Source organism: Nyctibius grandis, chromosome 19 (assembly GCF_013368605.1).
Source record: "Nyctibius grandis isolate bNycGra1 chromosome 19, bNycGra1.pri, whole genome shotgun sequence".
NCBI lineage: Eukaryota > Metazoa > Chordata > Aves > Nyctibiiformes > Nyctibiidae > Nyctibius > Nyctibius grandis.
Window position 1 is genome coordinate 7,956,726 of NC_090676.1, and position 16,140 is coordinate 7,972,865.

General features: G+C 45.0%; 1 protein-coding gene across 1 annotated transcript in view; it reads left to right on the plus strand.

The window, feature by feature from the left end:
• NFATC2 (nuclear factor of activated T cells 2) overlaps positions 1-16,140 on the plus strand; it is an 84,759-nt gene that overhangs the window by 19,191 nt on the left and 49,428 nt on the right. The window contains exons 4-5 of the mRNA XM_068416191.1: positions 5,914-6,116; positions 8,230-8,402. Coding sequence (XP_068272292.1) covers positions 5,914-6,116; positions 8,230-8,402 — 376 coding nt within the window. The remainder of the gene's footprint in view (positions 1-5,913; positions 6,117-8,229; positions 8,403-16,140) is intronic.

The window sequence follows — 16,140 nt, forward strand, 5'->3', positions numbered from 1 at the left end:
AGTAGCTTGCGTTGTCTAGACAGGAAGATATGTGCAATCAGCTTTAAAGATGCAGCTTTATACCTCCCAGGGGAGAAAGACCTAAATTCCTGACAAGCAAAGCTCTGTTGGCATGAATGGGAAACAAATTATTCCCTTCTACTCTCTAAGGCAATCATCATCTGTATCGCACAGGGCAAAGTTCTCACTGGGGCTCTTCAAAGGTGTCCGTAAGATCTGCAGATGCTCCTGCTTTTGTCTTGCAGAGCCCATCACTGTTTGCATGCAGGCTTTTAGAGATGTGCAACACCCAAACTAGAAATCTCCAAGAAAATTTCACTCTGAAACCCATCAATTAAAAAGCAAAGGCAGGAGTGGGCAATACTAGTGGAAGCTGAGGTGCTGCGACTGGTGAGCGATGTTACTGCACGTTTGTGCCGTTTGCAGAATGAGGTTGGCCACCCCTGAAGCGAGGCAGAGCACAGGGGGACGGGGACCTCTGGTTTCTCGCTGTGCTTTGGCTGCTTGTCCCCATGGGACCCAGCAAATCACTGCACCTTTCTGCCCTGGCTTCCCCATTTAAGAAAGTTATCTTCCTTGTCTCCTGGGAATCCTCCTTCCTCTTGCTAATAATGTAATTCTATATAAAATATAATAAAATTTATACTCAGGTAAATGTGTCCAAGTTTCAGAGATCTAAATTCCAAAGGTTTAACTAAATTCCCTCTGTATATGCATATGTTGTATCTACAGGTGACCACCTACAGAATCTTTAAGGAATTTGCCTTTCTTTCTGACTCCGCTGTCAATTTATCACTTGCTTACCAGACAGCATAACTAAGTGGTGTTGCAGGCTGCACTTGTGCAAGGAGATTTGCTATTCATGCAGCACAGCAAAGGTGAACCTGTGTTTTTAAATCCCCACAGCCAGAGGCAATGCCAACTGCGCAGATGCAGGGTTGGGTTCATCTGAACACTGGGGTAGGGACTGATTTAGATGTGAATTTTAAACTCCAGATTTAAGTGCTTGTGTATTTGGAGCTGAGGTCTCAGCTTGCAAGAAGACCTGGGTTTTGAAATAGCGCAGGAAAAAAAAAATGTGTTGTTTCGTATGCCTAATGTGTGGTCTCAATGGCTGCAGTTGCTGGTACCGTCACAGGAATTGTGTTCAGGTGGGTAACTGGACTGCCGATACACAGCAGCTAAAGGCACGTCTGCTCATTTTTTGCATGCAGAATTACATGTACTTTCCTGAAAATGGCACTTAAATACCCCCTTCTCCCACATTTGACTCCACGGATGGAGTGCAGAATGAATGAATTTTATTTATGCAGAGGTGAGCTGATGATTTTAATCATGCCACACATTTCCGTTTTGTTTAGAAACTCAATCATAGCAGCAAACTAAACAAGAAAAGTCTCCTTGTTTTCTGAATGATGTTATTTGTTTATCTGCCAAAGTGCTTTGCATTTCCTCAGGTCACAGACCAGCCCATGTCTGGCTATGTTAATATTATAAGAGTTATGCAAAAGCAAAGTTTAAGAAAAATCTTTCAACTGAAAGAAATAGGATCTTAAAATCCCAAAATAGAGTATGGAAAGGTACACATCATGTCTGGCTTCTCTTTCCCCTTGTGGCAAATGTGACTCAAAGGAGTTGGGTTTTTTCCAGCTCGATCTGTATACAGTTTGGGGGAGTTTTATTGTGAATAGGTCACCTTATAATACACAAAAATATTTCCTTCCATAGTTCTGTATGCATAAATCTTTCTCGATTCTCACTCTCTTGAAACTGAAATCCAGATGATTTCGTTTTCATCATGGAAAGAAGAGTGAAAAAGAGTGAAGGAACACCTTGGTGCGGGGCTGGTCCTCTGTTCTCGTCTCTGCTGAAGCTCCCGTTGCAGGGCATTGCGCCCTCCCCTCGGGCAGCTGCGGGGCGAGCTGCCGTCTCCCTTCCTGGGTGATGAGAAGAAGAGTAGGACTGAAAAACTGAGGCTTTGCAGCGGCTTGGTTGTTGCTACAGGAGGAAAAAATGAATTTCAAATTTATTATTTAAAAAAGGTTTTAAGTCTTCACTTTTCTGTAAGGTTCTTTACTCCTTTGCTCAGCCAAAGAAAAGATCAGTGTTATGGTTAAATACTAAAGCAGCTGCCTAGCACAGCGGAGGAGAGTGTTTATTGAGAGTAACAGTCTCTCATAGTTCAATTTTGAGGAGAGACATATATTTGAAACACAACTTTAATGTGTTCTTTCATTCTAGCTCACAATGAATTTTTATATAGAAAAATGAAGCATAAAATATTAACTCATTTCTGTCCCTGCAGAGTAGGGTTAGTATCACTCTTCCGCTGTTACAGATAAACAGAGGGGTTATATGACATGACTAAAGCTATTTAGTAAATTGGTGGCAGAGCTGGGTGTAAAACTCTAATTTTAAAGTTCCTGGAGCATTTCTATGGGCTGTCCATCTTCATTTTTTGTTCCTAAGTCATCCTGATATGTTCTTAGCAAGTGAAGGGTAGATGGAAATGCTTATGGTAAATGATCACCTATATTATCCTTTAAAACATAATCAATTAACTCAAGATAAGGACACACCCTTTAAACAGGGATACTTGACTCTTTTACATATCTTTTTCTCTTTGTATTTGCATTTTATAATGCTGTTTTGATTTTACAGTGATGTCATCCCAAAGCATTGCCATAATGCCATAAATTACCAAATAATTACGTTACTTTCTTCCACTGATCAAACACTTGATTTAAAACCTGGCCCTGTGGAGGACCTGAAGGACTCTTACTTTGTGTTTTATACCCCCTCGTCCAGCAGATGATACAAACATTGCCATATGAACAGACAATCAATTCCTCTTTTCTATAAGTGCGTATATATTTATACAGACACACACCCACAGACATACATATTATTAGAAGACCATGAATAGTTTTGCCTTGGGAACTCATTCTATACATGAGCGAACACAACTTTAAATTACTTTTAAAGGTGGCCAGCATTAAAAACTGTGTACGTAGCCAGTTCTGTTACAGCTGCTACTGACTGTGCTCACTGGGGGCAAATTTTCTTTTGTAATTTATTATCTGTTTTCCTCCGTTCCAGTCTCCCACCTATAACTCTGGGATTTTGTTCTGCCAAGACAGAGGGTAGAGCAAAAGCTGCTTTGCTGTCACTGTAATAACCGTTCCAGTTCAAAGGATCCTCTCGTCATCTTAGGTGGATCCACAAAGAATTACTCTGTCAGGCATGACAATTAACATGCTCCATACTTAAAAACTACTCTTCTCTTCTCCCTCCCCCCTTATAAAGACAAGATGGCTTTTGGTCATACAACGGCTTTTCATTGATGGCCAGGAAATCTTGAATTTTGAAAGTACCATCCTTAGGATGAGTTTCAGTATGGCTCCCAGACAACCTGGGCTGAATGGGCCTCCATGGATAAACAGCGGGTGATTCCTACATCCATGCCTGTTCCCAGTAGATCTCTCATTTTGGACTCCATCGCCTTTTAATCTTCTATACAGTCTATATGTTTCTAAATCTCCCCATGGCTGCCATCATATTTATCACATTCTTGGCAACGCTCCTTCTCCAGTACCAACTCTTGTGCTCAGAGTCCAGCTCCACTCCTCCTCCACATCACTCCCAGAGCCAACTGGCATGTTTGCACAAAGCCTCGTACCCTATTTTCCTTCCTCACAATCTCCTGAAGCGCTTGTGCGAGTGAACTATTGTAGGTGTCTGAGCTGCAGCTGGGCTAGATTCTGTAATTCTTTCTTGCACAACCCCTACTTAGGGCCTGTTGACTTCAATGGAGCTATTCATGTAAGGGAAGGCTGCAAATTTGGGCCCTTGGGTTGGAAGGTCTCTGGGGCATAGACCCTGTCTTTGTATGCCTTGCAAATATGTGCTAGATGAGTAATGATAGCTCAGAAGAGTGAGTGTCGCTTTACATTTGCCATACTGAAGGAAGGTTGCCAGGATTGCATTGATGCTGCATGTGGTCCCCTTCCAGGGGGGAATTAATCCTTCTATGCCTCCTGCTGACTGGTGAAAAGAAAAAAAGAAAAAAAAAAACAAAAACGGTTTAGCCATGAATACCATTAACTTAATCTTCCTTTTCTCTGATCTTCCAGTACTATTTGCTTTGTATAGCTTCATCAAGGTTTTGTATGTGGACAGAATAATTGAAAACAAATTTAGCATGTCTCAGACCATAAAGTTCCCTTTCAGCTAGATCACTGGCTATGCGGTAGATAAATGTCTGGTTTTCATTTTTGGTTATGTGAGAAATTTAGAATGGTTTGATTTGTAATTTTGAATGTTAATAAAGAAGGAGAAATTTCCTTGTCTCCTGGCCCATGGAGGCATTCTGGTTTTCTTGCTTCTCTTGAAGCAAATGCTGTTTATAAAAATGTTATTTAGTACAGAAGAGTCTATGTCCTTGAACCCTAGAGGCCCCAGTCTCTAAGGTCAACTAAGACCTCCTTGTGCCAGGTACTGTACAGTCACAGACCCAAAATGCCATCTCTACCTGTGCAGATTGTATTTTAATGCAGTGCAAGAGGAATGGCTGAAGGTGAACCAACCACTGGGGGAAGGATGAGTTTCAAACAGCAGTGAATCAACGCCGGTCCACATAAGTGATTTCAGGAGAACAAGCACATATTTCCTTTTAAGACTATTTAAGAACTCTGCAGACAGGGAGATTTGGAGGATGGAGATGCAGATATTGAAAGGGAACATCCTCCCTGGGGGAAAAGGCTGATGGGCAGAAAATGCAATGCTGTGAGTGTTTCAGAAGTTGATGCAGGTGTTCAGGGCTGGATTTGGGAAGTTTGGGAATAGGTGTTGATAACAGGGTAGAAGATGAGAGGTGAGAGGGCAAAGAGAGGAGCAGAGCTTTGAAGATGAAGGCAGGCAGCTTATGTGTGGTATGAGGGAGACAGGGGAAGCTGGAGAGATGTGAAGCTCAGGGTGACTTGAGCAAAGTGAGAGGTTGGAAGGACAATCCTTCCAGCTGGGTTTGAAATGGGTGTGAGCTGTGGCAAGACTGCACATGCCAAGGCCAGAGAAAGAGATGTGGCAGGGATCATTAATTTCTGAAATGTTTATACATCATATAACATTTCAGTTCTCAAAATTGCAGACACATTCACTAGATACTTCCTGTTTAGGGGGGAAAAAACCTTATTTTGTAACTGCAGTTGAAGTAGGAATCACAAGCTGAGCTAAGGCAAAGTCATTTTACTGAATGTTAGGCGGGACAGAAACTAGGGTTTGCAAGTTGGACATCACATAGGGACTGATTTAAAGCCCCCTATGTCAATGGGCATCTTCCATTAGTTTTGATAGATCTGGATAGGGTGCCTATGGGAGTACCATGTGTAAAAATGCAAGCGATAGACTTTCTTCTGTCCTTGCTGTGTTTCCTGCTGATGGGAAGCAGGAACCGCTGCCCAAGGCTGCAGGTGTGGGGAGTCAGCTCTGCTTTGCAGCTTTATCCAGCCCACAGAGAAAAATCTTTTGAACCTCATTTAGTAATCAGTCACTGCAAATTAAACAAGTGCACTCAAAAGTGTACCTTTTGAGGGGATTTATCAATCTGTTTTGGAGACAACCAACAAATTTCTGGTAATGGAGAACTTGTCTGGAATTTTTTCTTCTTGATAGATTTAGTATTATAACCATAATTACATGTTTCCCATTAGCTCCCTTCCCTATGTATCATGGACTCCAGCGAATACTCTTAAGAGGATGTCTATCCCTCGGAGTAGGAAAGAGTCTGTACTACACATATCTTTATGTCTATATGTATCTCCATATCTGTATCTGTGTCTGTAGATGTATTTGGTTTCCTGACATGAAGGCATTGTAAGCCCTGTGTGTGATAATAGATTTTTAATGTCTTGCCAGCTTCACGGTTACATGGAGAACAAACCCTTGGGTCTTCAGATCTTCATTGGCACAGCAGATGAACGGATACTTAAACCTCACGCTTTCTATCAAGTCCATCGCATTACAGGAAAAACTGTCACCACCACCAGCTATGAAAAAATCATTGGCAACACCAAAGTTTTAGAGATCCCGTTGGAACCCAAAAACAACATGAAAGCAACGTAAGCATATTTCTTTTTATTAGCAAAGTTGAGGAGGATTAAATTGGCATGTGAAGTTCTTTCTCCTGTGGAAAGGAGTCACTTAAATGAATAATGATGTCTGCTCTGGAGGGACTCCCCTTTCCAAAGCATCGGGATGATATATGACTGTAAGACCCTTTTTACAAAACGACGAACAGCAGTTACAAGCACCTGGGTTAAAGCTGCTTAAAGAGTTACCATTCCTCAGCTGACCATGCAGGCATTTTTGCTCTTTACTCCAATTGCTGCGGTGACTATATGATAATCATCTGTCATCTTCAAAGTCAGAATGGTTTTGGAGGGCACTAACAAAAGCGAGACTCGAATCTCAAGTCCTTGTGCTGCAGTAGACAGCAGAGGAAAGGTGTACGGTTCATTTTACAACATTTAATGGAATAGAAAACATCTCTCCTGAACTAAACCAAGTGCTCTGGCCATGAAATTGCACTCTCTTCTTATAATAGGTTAACAGAAAAGCAAGTACAGGCACATCTTTTCTGTATTACTCCTTCCAGTTTTATGGAGGCAGAGGGATGAAGTGGGCACCAGTCTGAAACTTCAGGTTTGAATGTGTGCCAGGCAGGATGAGAGTGATTGCTCTGCAGAGGGAAGAGCTGTATCTCCATTCTTCAGAGAATACTAACAAAATTGGCAGAGCAGCTATGTTTTTAAGCCCCCCTACTTCATCGCAAAATCCACATTTTTTCTTTATATATCTTTTTTCAGAAAATATACCTCATTCCTCCCTTTCCTTCAAGCCTCTCCTTCCCTCTGCACCCAAGGAAATAAATAAAAGTCCACATCTCAAGCAGCCAAGTGCTGAATGGAAGACGATTGTCTGTTCCTAACAAGTAACCCTGGAGTAATAAACCCCTGCACACATGCAATGGCAAGGAGCAGTGTGGGTGTAGGAAACAGCTTGGGGTTTATGCCTCCCAAAATGTGATTTTAATTCATATCAAAAGAAGAAAAATTGTGTGTTTTTAAAACTGATATCAAAATGGGTTGGTAGTGCCCGGTTACTAACAGTGCTCACTGCACCCTCCAAGGACTATTGCTGAGCTGAAGATCTCAGATTCTGTAAATATTAATTTGCACATTCTCTTAATGTAGACAGGCATGTTTGCTAGGTTACACTGGACTCGTAAGAAGTTAACCTGCACTTACACCAATATTAAGTTGCAATGCTGGTCTAAGCAATCCTAATCGTTTCATTGCTGCTCAGCCCCATCCTGCTCCCTACAACCTCCCTTTGCGCAGGGACACGGTGAATGGGAGCAGGGAACCGTTTTCTGCGCTGCCAGGCTATTGGCAGGTTACAACATCCCAGGGCTTTGGAGGATGACATGGTGACCTGGGCCAGGGCTGGAGAGCCCGATTCTAGCAGAAGCAAAAGGAGGAGAGAGCAGTTTGGTTCCTGTTTTGGAGTTGAATTCAGTGCTTGCCCATACAGACTGTGAGGAAAACGTGCCTGGATGGTGCATGCAATTAGCTGGTTCAGCTGCTGTGACTCCCTGTGGAGCTGAACTAATTTGCCTATGTGCAGGCAATAGCTGCTGTGCAGTCTCTGGGCACTGAGCTGTTTGGAGAGCTGGCGGTGGAGGCTTTAATGCTTTCTAGCTCACCGAGGGCTGTGGCACAGGCTCAGCTTATTGCCTGCCCCAGTGTGCACTTGTTCTGGTTGCCTCTCCCTGCCCCGCTGTGCCGGGGTGGGCTCTGCCATGTGCGTTCTCATGCTTAGCACAGGAGGGAAATAAGCCTCGGGGTTATAATGTTTGGAGACTGGCTTCTGCTGTCACCAGAGTGAAGGCCACCCGTAGCCCTCAGCTGGGATGTGACTGGGACACACTGAGCCACTGGGCCCCAACTCTTTGGGGAGGGCTCTAGCACCATCCCTCACTCGCTGTGTGTCTAGGATCTCTTCCCCTGTAACTGCCGAAACGGCAATATCTACGTCCTAAACGGAGCAAGTATTTGGAGCTGCTCTTAACCCAGGGATCGAACTAAAACAGCTTAATCCTCTTGACTGTCATCTATTTCCAAGCTGTTTGAGAGCAGAAATATTAAGCTAAATGGCGTGTGTGTTTGGCAGCATTGACTGTGCGGGGATTTTGAAGCTGAGGAACGCAGACATCGAGCTGCGGAAGGGAGAGACGGATATCGGCAGGAAGAACACCCGTGTCCGGCTCGTCTTCCGCGTGCACATCCCCGAGTCCAACGGCAGGATCGTTTCTCTGCAAGCAGCATCAAACCCCATCGAATGCTGTAAGTATCCCCTGAGATTTGCTCCTTCTCCATCTCTTGCAACAACGATCGCCTTGTTCCCCTGCTCCAGACCAGCACTGAGGGGGAAAAACCCCACATGCTCAGACAGGCAAGTGCAATGTGCTCTGCTCTTCCTGCGCTGGCTGGGTCTGTGCCGCTGTTTGAGTGACCTGCGGCTCTTACCTATCTGCTCTTCCTTTCCTGAAACGAGCTTTGGTGGCAGGTGGCTCTTCACGGTGCTTAGAGCTTGTGAGGGCAGCGAGGGACTTTGGGGATTTTGCAAAGTTTATTAGTGTGTTGCTGCTGGATCCTTCTGGCTAGCAGGTCTTTTCTGGGAGCAGGGAGCCAGTGTGGGTGTGCGTATAGGGCCGTATATACATCCTCGCTGTTTGTGCACGAGCGTGCAAGCAGCCTGCCTTCCTGGGAGTGGTTTTATTTTGAGTGGAGGCACAACCAGAACTTATGATCCACAAGCTGGCAGGTGGTCGGAGGTTTTGAATTCAAACCTGGGCTGGATCCTAGCACTGTGGCCAGTCCTGCCTGCCGACGGAGTGACCTCAGTCCTCTGATCTGAGCTGTGGCAGGAACACAACTGAAATGGAGAAACAGGTTTAATTTTGAGGCTCAGGCACATCCTGGTTGTTGTTTTTTCTAGATGTCAGTGCTAAGGGGTGTACAGCTCAGGAGGCTGCAGCTGAAGCAGGGAAAGCCCGGGTTGTTCTGGTATTCCCCTGAGGGACAGAAGAAAACTTGCGGTTTTGATTTCTGAGGGGCAAATCCTATAAGTGTGTAAGCTGAGAAACCTGCGCCTCCCACTCATTTTAACGTACTGGATCCTGAGAAAGAGAGGCCTCTGATGAGGTGCCCCTCACGTCGCAGTCATTTCTGGAAGGGCTCCACCCACTTTGCTGGTTCATGTGCATCCTGTGATGCTTTTTGTTGGTAAATGGTGCCTTTTCAGCGGTTTGGGGATTTCACAAATACATAATGAACAGTTTTCCTCTCCCTTTGCTGAATGACTCACCCCTTTAGCAGAACCTGTCTTGCCATAAGTCATGTGAAGAAAGTCATTGAAGAGTTTCTCATGTGTGAGTTTTATTTATTGAGATGCAGGCTTTACTTAAATAACAACTGTTTAGAACAAGAGAGGAGCCAATTCTGGATGGGAAATCAAGATAAATTGTGGCTAGTAAATTATTGATGGCAGCTTTGAATAAAACAGTAGAAATGAATAAACAAGGCAAGGCTAAGGAGAGGATGATGGATATGTATGATCTCTCGGCAGTGTTTATGAGAAGATACCAACTATCAGAGTATTTTAGCAGCTGAGTGAAGTCTCTGGGCACCGTGATGGGGAAGGGAGAATAGTGGGAGTAGCCAACACCTTTGTCCATAGGAAACAGTTACGATCCTTTAGGGGACCAGATGGCTGAAACAATAGTGGCCTCCACCCGAAACGTGTCCCTGCTGAAACAAAGGCCCATTTGCTAAAGGAAACGTTTAGCAAACTGCAGCTTCTGTGGATGGGAAGGGAATTGCAGCAAAGGATCACCTGGCTTCTCCAACTTCTTTTCCGAGTGGAAACAGCCCATTCCTGCCTGGGAAGCTACTTGGGTGGGGAAAATCCAGGTGTAACTTGTACATTGACTGTACAGAAAAAAACAGCACAAGACCAGAGCAGAGGGTGGATGGTCCCTGGATCGTGCAGGTAGCCCCACAGATCACACCCCACTTATTTAAATTCTCCTACAGGAAAAGCAAATATGAGTTAGCCAGGCATTTCTAAGACCCTTCCACAATTGCACGTAATATTTGTGCCCATCATCAAAGAGCGTTCGAGCAGAAATCTGGTCACGGTTCACAGAATAAGATGACATTTTTCCAAATTGTATGCGCACACCTAATTTGCCTGTGCAATGACTGCTATTTGCAAGGGCTTGTTTAAGATGTCTAGGCATTTATACTGAGATGTGTTTGCTTTGATGAGTCTTAGGGGCATAAAAAAGCCAAGAGTGGAGATGCCAGTATAAGTGGCTTATTTTGATGGTTTTTATAATTAAAATACGAAAATGTTGGCTGCATAGCAGACAGCAAAGGTCCGACAAGAAAAAATGTATTTGTTCCCCAACAAAAAAAAAAAGCAAGCTTTATTTTTGGAATACTGGATATACTGGCAATTTGGAGAGATATGTTAAGGACTGTGCTTTTCTGAACTCGTGGAAATAGAGTATAAAGTGATCTGGAGTAATAAGCCTCTTCCATTTAGAACGTACTTTGCGTATTTAGCAACGTTTTTGCGTTTCAGTAGCACTTCCTGATCTCAGCCCAGTTCTGGGAAGATGGTTAAAAACATTAGTTGGTTCAGCCAGCATTAGTAATGCAGACTAAATCACACTGCAGATGATAATCTCAGTTTCTCCCAGACAATCTGCACGTGTTGCAGAGCTCACAGCCTCAGGTAAGCTCAGGTGCCCTGCCGAGAAGGGCCATGCTGGGGGTCTGTGACATTTTCTCCTCGTGTCCCACCTCCCACCTTCGTGTGCTGCTGGGATTCTCTTTTTTTTTTCCCTTTGCTTTTCATTTTTTTTTGACATGGCCACATGGGAACCCTTGTCCCCAGGGACTCTCCCTTAAGATCTCTCCTGTCTGGTAGCCGTTAGTAATATCCCGCCGGGAAAGCCTTAGTAAGTAGCAGCTTGAAGATGATAACTGGCAATTTCCCTACCAGTGGGGTTCCCTCGAGAGCTCTGTTGCTACCAACAGAATAGCTGAGTGCTCTCCTCAGCAGAAGCCGATCCGGGCTAAAAGCTCCCACTGGTGTCAGCAGATCATTAGCTGCAATGAAGCAAGAACTGTGAAGTCTCTGCTTTTCACGGGGCGATTTGGTTCTACCTCATCTGTGTCATGTTCAGCACTTGACAGGTTTTAGGAGGGGATTTCACAGGTTCAAAGCATCATCCGGAGCAAGTTCCTCCCCAAGCAGCTGTGTGGGAGGACCAAGGAGGTGAAATGTTGTTAAATGATCAGTTATGCCTCAAAATGGACCTCATATCCAGACAAGCCTGCACATTCAGCAGCTTGCAGCTTTTTTCTCCTGTTGCCTATTGATTAGTTCTGAAGCCACTGAGGAGGCAAAGGCATTTGAAAGCCCTCTGGTAATTGTAGCAACAGGCCATCACTTACTTAGGGATAAAAAGCCACTGTCTTGTAGGTGTGGTGCTGGAAAGGTGAGAAAAATCCCTTCTCCTGGGTGTTGCTCCACGCTGAGGCCCTGAAATGGCAGCAAGCCCCACAGGCGCTGTGTGAGATGTCCCCGGGATCCACAGCCCGTGGCTCCGTGCAGCAGCGTGCGGCTTGGCCCCGCTCCCTGCCTGCGCACCTCTGCCCACCTCCGTGCTGCTAGTTGTGCTGCAGCTGTGTGTGCCCGAGGGTCCATCCCTGCTTGTGCAGGTCTGTGTTTTAGGCGTAGGCATGAGCCAGCTCACATAGGTGAGCTCTTGCTGGGCTCAGCAGGGCTATCGCAGAGCTGCTATCGCAGCTGTGTGAAATCACAGATGTGAAGGGTTACTGAGTCAACTTGTCCCTGCAAATACATCCCTGATAACAACAAGGCACTCGGTGAATCACCCATGGAGGGCTTTGATATTTGCAGGCCTGGTAATTATTTTCAAACCATTAAGACAATTGCTGTAACATTAGTTCTATTCATTTGCTTTGAGTTGAAACTCATTTTTTGGTGAGTGATTGATCTCTAGAGTTGTGTTTCTACTACTAGGCTAAACCATCCATGGAGCAGAGAAGCAGTATTGGAGTTCAGAGTAGCCCCACAAGCACCCGCAAGGCAGCTTGTTTTACTCCATGCTGTCAGCAATGAAAAACTGCTTTATGCAAGTGTCTATGAGATGTGAGTGTAAGGCTTAGGAGTATCATCCGCGCTGTGTCACAGTTTCTGTTCTAATGGATCCTGCTTAAACCTTCCCAAAGCGTGTCACAGTTCTTGTTTCGTATAATCTGTGTTTGCTGATACTAAGTTCTGCTCGTGAATCCCTTAAAATGCAAACGATTGCACTTGGCATGAGAGAAAGAGCCTAAAATCTTGTTCTTATAATAGATATCCCGAGGTGGTAAAAAAACAAAACAAACAAAACTTATTGCTAAAGAACTGTGTGTCCATCTGAGGAATTTAAATAGTTTCTATTATTGACCGTATTTTGTTCCACTAAATTGGGTCAAATATCTTATTTCCCTTTAATCAATTTCCCTGGAAGTTTCCTTTATTTTTCTCTCCTTCTAGTAGATTTTCCCATAATATTAGACAATCTGAGCCTATGATATTTGACACATTAATAACTACAGAGGAAAGAACTAGTCATGTAAAAGAATGTTGTCTTGGCAAACCAGCGAGTGCTTTTCCTCGGCCGGGAGTTGTGCTGGTTGGAACACAATGGCAGGCAAGAAGGAGCCCTAGTTTATGGAGATAAAAAAGCAGAAACAAATGGTCTCTTTGCACTTGGGAGACCCCCATTTGCAAGTTAAACCATACTCATGGTCATTATGAGAGTAGCATGATTTCCAGTTGAATTAAAGGAATTTTCCCCCCCTTTCATTTCAACTTCGAAACAGTCGCATAGTTTGCCATAAATATAGCTGACACAAAAACTGGTGCTTTTTTCTAAAGTGAAAATTTTCTTCCGCTTAAAGCACAGAATTTAAAAGCTAATTCTAACAATATTTACCACTTTTAATGTGCAACCAAAATATGTCAATCTGGAAAGTGTGAGTCAGACAGAAGGAAAATGCCGCCCTTTTTGCAGGCTGCAAGCCTTGTTACAAGGATAAACTCCTGTTTATTTTTTGTCTTTGCAATACTGCTGTTGGTAAAAGCAAGCAGCCCAGCATATTACACAGAGTGTGTATTTCTGAGCATAATTTAAGCTCAGCAGATCTCCTCCACAAGGGCTTAAAGAGAAATACTGTGCATACCCGCAGAGATGATCGACAGAGAAGTGAACCGGGGCCATGGTTTTCCTGTCATTAATCACACGCTGGTTTGGTGAGCTGGCTGCAGTTCATAGGAAGTATCATACTTATCTGACACTGCTGCCATCAGTGCTTGTCACTCCTCCTTCGCAAGGACATCATAAAATAAATTATGTGCAGAGAAGGAGGTGGAGAAAAGCCCTCTATTTTTGGTGCTTTTTTCTTGGATGGCTCTGCACAAACTGCTGATTAAGTCTTGCTGGCAACAAATTGGAAACTGTTGTCGTTCATACTGGGTTCTTCTATTCGTACCATTTAGATCACATTTTCAAGGTTTCCCGTCTAATCAGAAGGGTTGGAAATTTGCTTTGTTTACTTGATTCCCATTTAAGCCTTCCACTGCCCCATACTCCTACCAGGAGGTAATTCATCCCATCCTTCCAATTAGAAGATTGCTGCTCTCTAGGGTGCCTTACTGATGTCTGCCTGCCTGCTAGAGACATCTCCTGCCCTTGGCCCTTCCCTGGCTCCCATACTGCAGCTCCCCAGCCTTTGCCTCTCCTCCCACCAGAGAGCTCAGGGTGCTTCAGTGTGTGATGGATGGGATCAAAGTCTCTCAGGACATTAATGTGTTGGATAAGCATTGGGCACAGGAGCTCTGCCCCTATCAATCCTACCACAGGCAGGCAGCTCATGGTAAATAAACACAGTGTGACAGGAGGAACGAGATATTTACTTTGGCTCATTAAGGTTTGCGCTGAGGTGGAAGAATTAATCCCACAACAAATTATGCCTCTGCTGTTGCTTCTAGGGATCAGGATTTTTTTTAGCATCAGACACTCAGCTGTATCTACTCTTCTCAAATCCAACAGAAGGGAGCCAAGACCCTTTGGGGCTTTGGATAGACACATCAGGAGTTGTGAGTCACGGCCTGAAGGTTTCCAGCAAGCTGGGGTGAGCTGGGGCTGCCCTGGGCAGGGTAAGGACAGGGGAGTCCAAAGAGGGACCTGGACATTTGGCCTGGGGAGACTACTGCACTGGGGGTGCAGGTCATGACCCCACCTCTTTTAAGTTGTCACATTTTTTGGTTGACGTGGCTTGTGATGGCAGTTAGAAGTAATTAGACATAACGCTAGCTTTGTCCTAACTGAGCTGCAGGTGAGCCTCAATCCTGCTCCTTGTGATCCCCCAGGATAAGATCTCTCCTGAACTGTGGTCAGCTATGGGGACAACAGGTACACCTGTGCTCTGGATCCAGTGTTGCAGGCAGCAGAAAGACAATGCGGAGCAGATTTCACTCTAGCAGCTATTCTTTGGTCTCTCTTTATGGGGATGTTTGCATGGAGGCCTCAGCCACTCTGCAGAAGAAGGCACTGAGATAGTGCGTTGATACGCAGAGGCTGTAGAGTATCTCTGCTCTGGAAGTGATGGTCAGACCTGCGCTGCTCTGCGCAGAGTTCACAAGCCTGTTCCTCCCAAGAGGCAGATCACGTTTGTGTTTTTGCTTTGCCTACATTACCTGATCCAGCCCTCGCTCTTATTGCACATGCAGGGAAAGAGATTGCCAAGACGGTTCCTCTCTGGAGGCTGTTAAGAGACATTTAGCTTCAGTTAAGACTCCTCATAAAACAAGTCAGCTTTTGGGCAAGACAAGGCAGCTCTTGGAAGCCCTCCAAGCTGGTGGAAGGAAACACGATGCTCCGGCAGGGCTAGAACTGCTTATCCCAGGAGATATGTGCAGGAGGAGCGCTGATGGGGGGAGAGCTGGGCAGTGTGGAGGGAAAGGGGCTCTCAGGTGGAGTTGGGATCACCTAAGGAGCACGGTAGGGAAAACAACTGAGGTTGTCACCTTGAACCTGCTAGCAGCTATGAGCGGTACTCTTCTGGGAGAGATTTGGAGCCACAACAGACTTATCCAGGCAGTCAGTTGTCTCAAAATATCACTTTTTCTTCCTAGAAACCCAAGAGCCTCTCTGCTGAAAAAGGGATGGTTATAGATGCTGCGGGCAGGTGGGGAAGCAAGAATCATCTTTGCCCTGCCTTGGCACGCTTCCTTACAGTCAGCCTCCAGGCTCGTGCATCCCCTGTGACGCATTCAGGCTGCTGGCCCAGAGGTTTACTCTGTATTAACTTTTCTTTCACCTGCTGGCATGGGGAAGGGGATAAAGGCTCACCCCTGAGAAGCACCCTGTGCCCCTGCAGCGGGTGCACGCGAGCCTGGGTGGGCTGTGGTCAGCAGCGAGCCTGCTGAGTGGTGCAGGCAGGGGGGACAGCGCTGGGGTGGCTTCACTCCCAGACTGGGGCTTGCTGGAGGTGGTGCAGTGCTCCGAGACAGCAGCTCCCTTTCTCTCTTGTGTTGCTGCGCACATTGTATTTCTTGGCACCATGCATCCATGACATCTTGATTTGCAGACAGTCAAATAAAATAGAAAAGTAATGTCCCCTGTTAATAGGTTGACACACTGCTTCAGGCCAAGTGTGAGTATTTCTATAGCATTTGCTTTGCTGCCTTATGTCAGTAACTGTTGCTATTGAAAGTAAACACCTCAACTGGTTAAATCAACAGTGTTTTGTTTATTCAAAGCTCATAAACTCCAGTAGCTGTAGGTCACTTTATGAAGTGCCAACCCCTGGGGGAAGAGAAGGAGTAGTGTGAAATTATTGCATGCAGTCCACCCATCATGAGCCTTAGAGGAAGGGGATTTATTGGCAATTAATATTTCTTGCAGAGCAAAAAAAAAAGTAATCCTATTGAGGC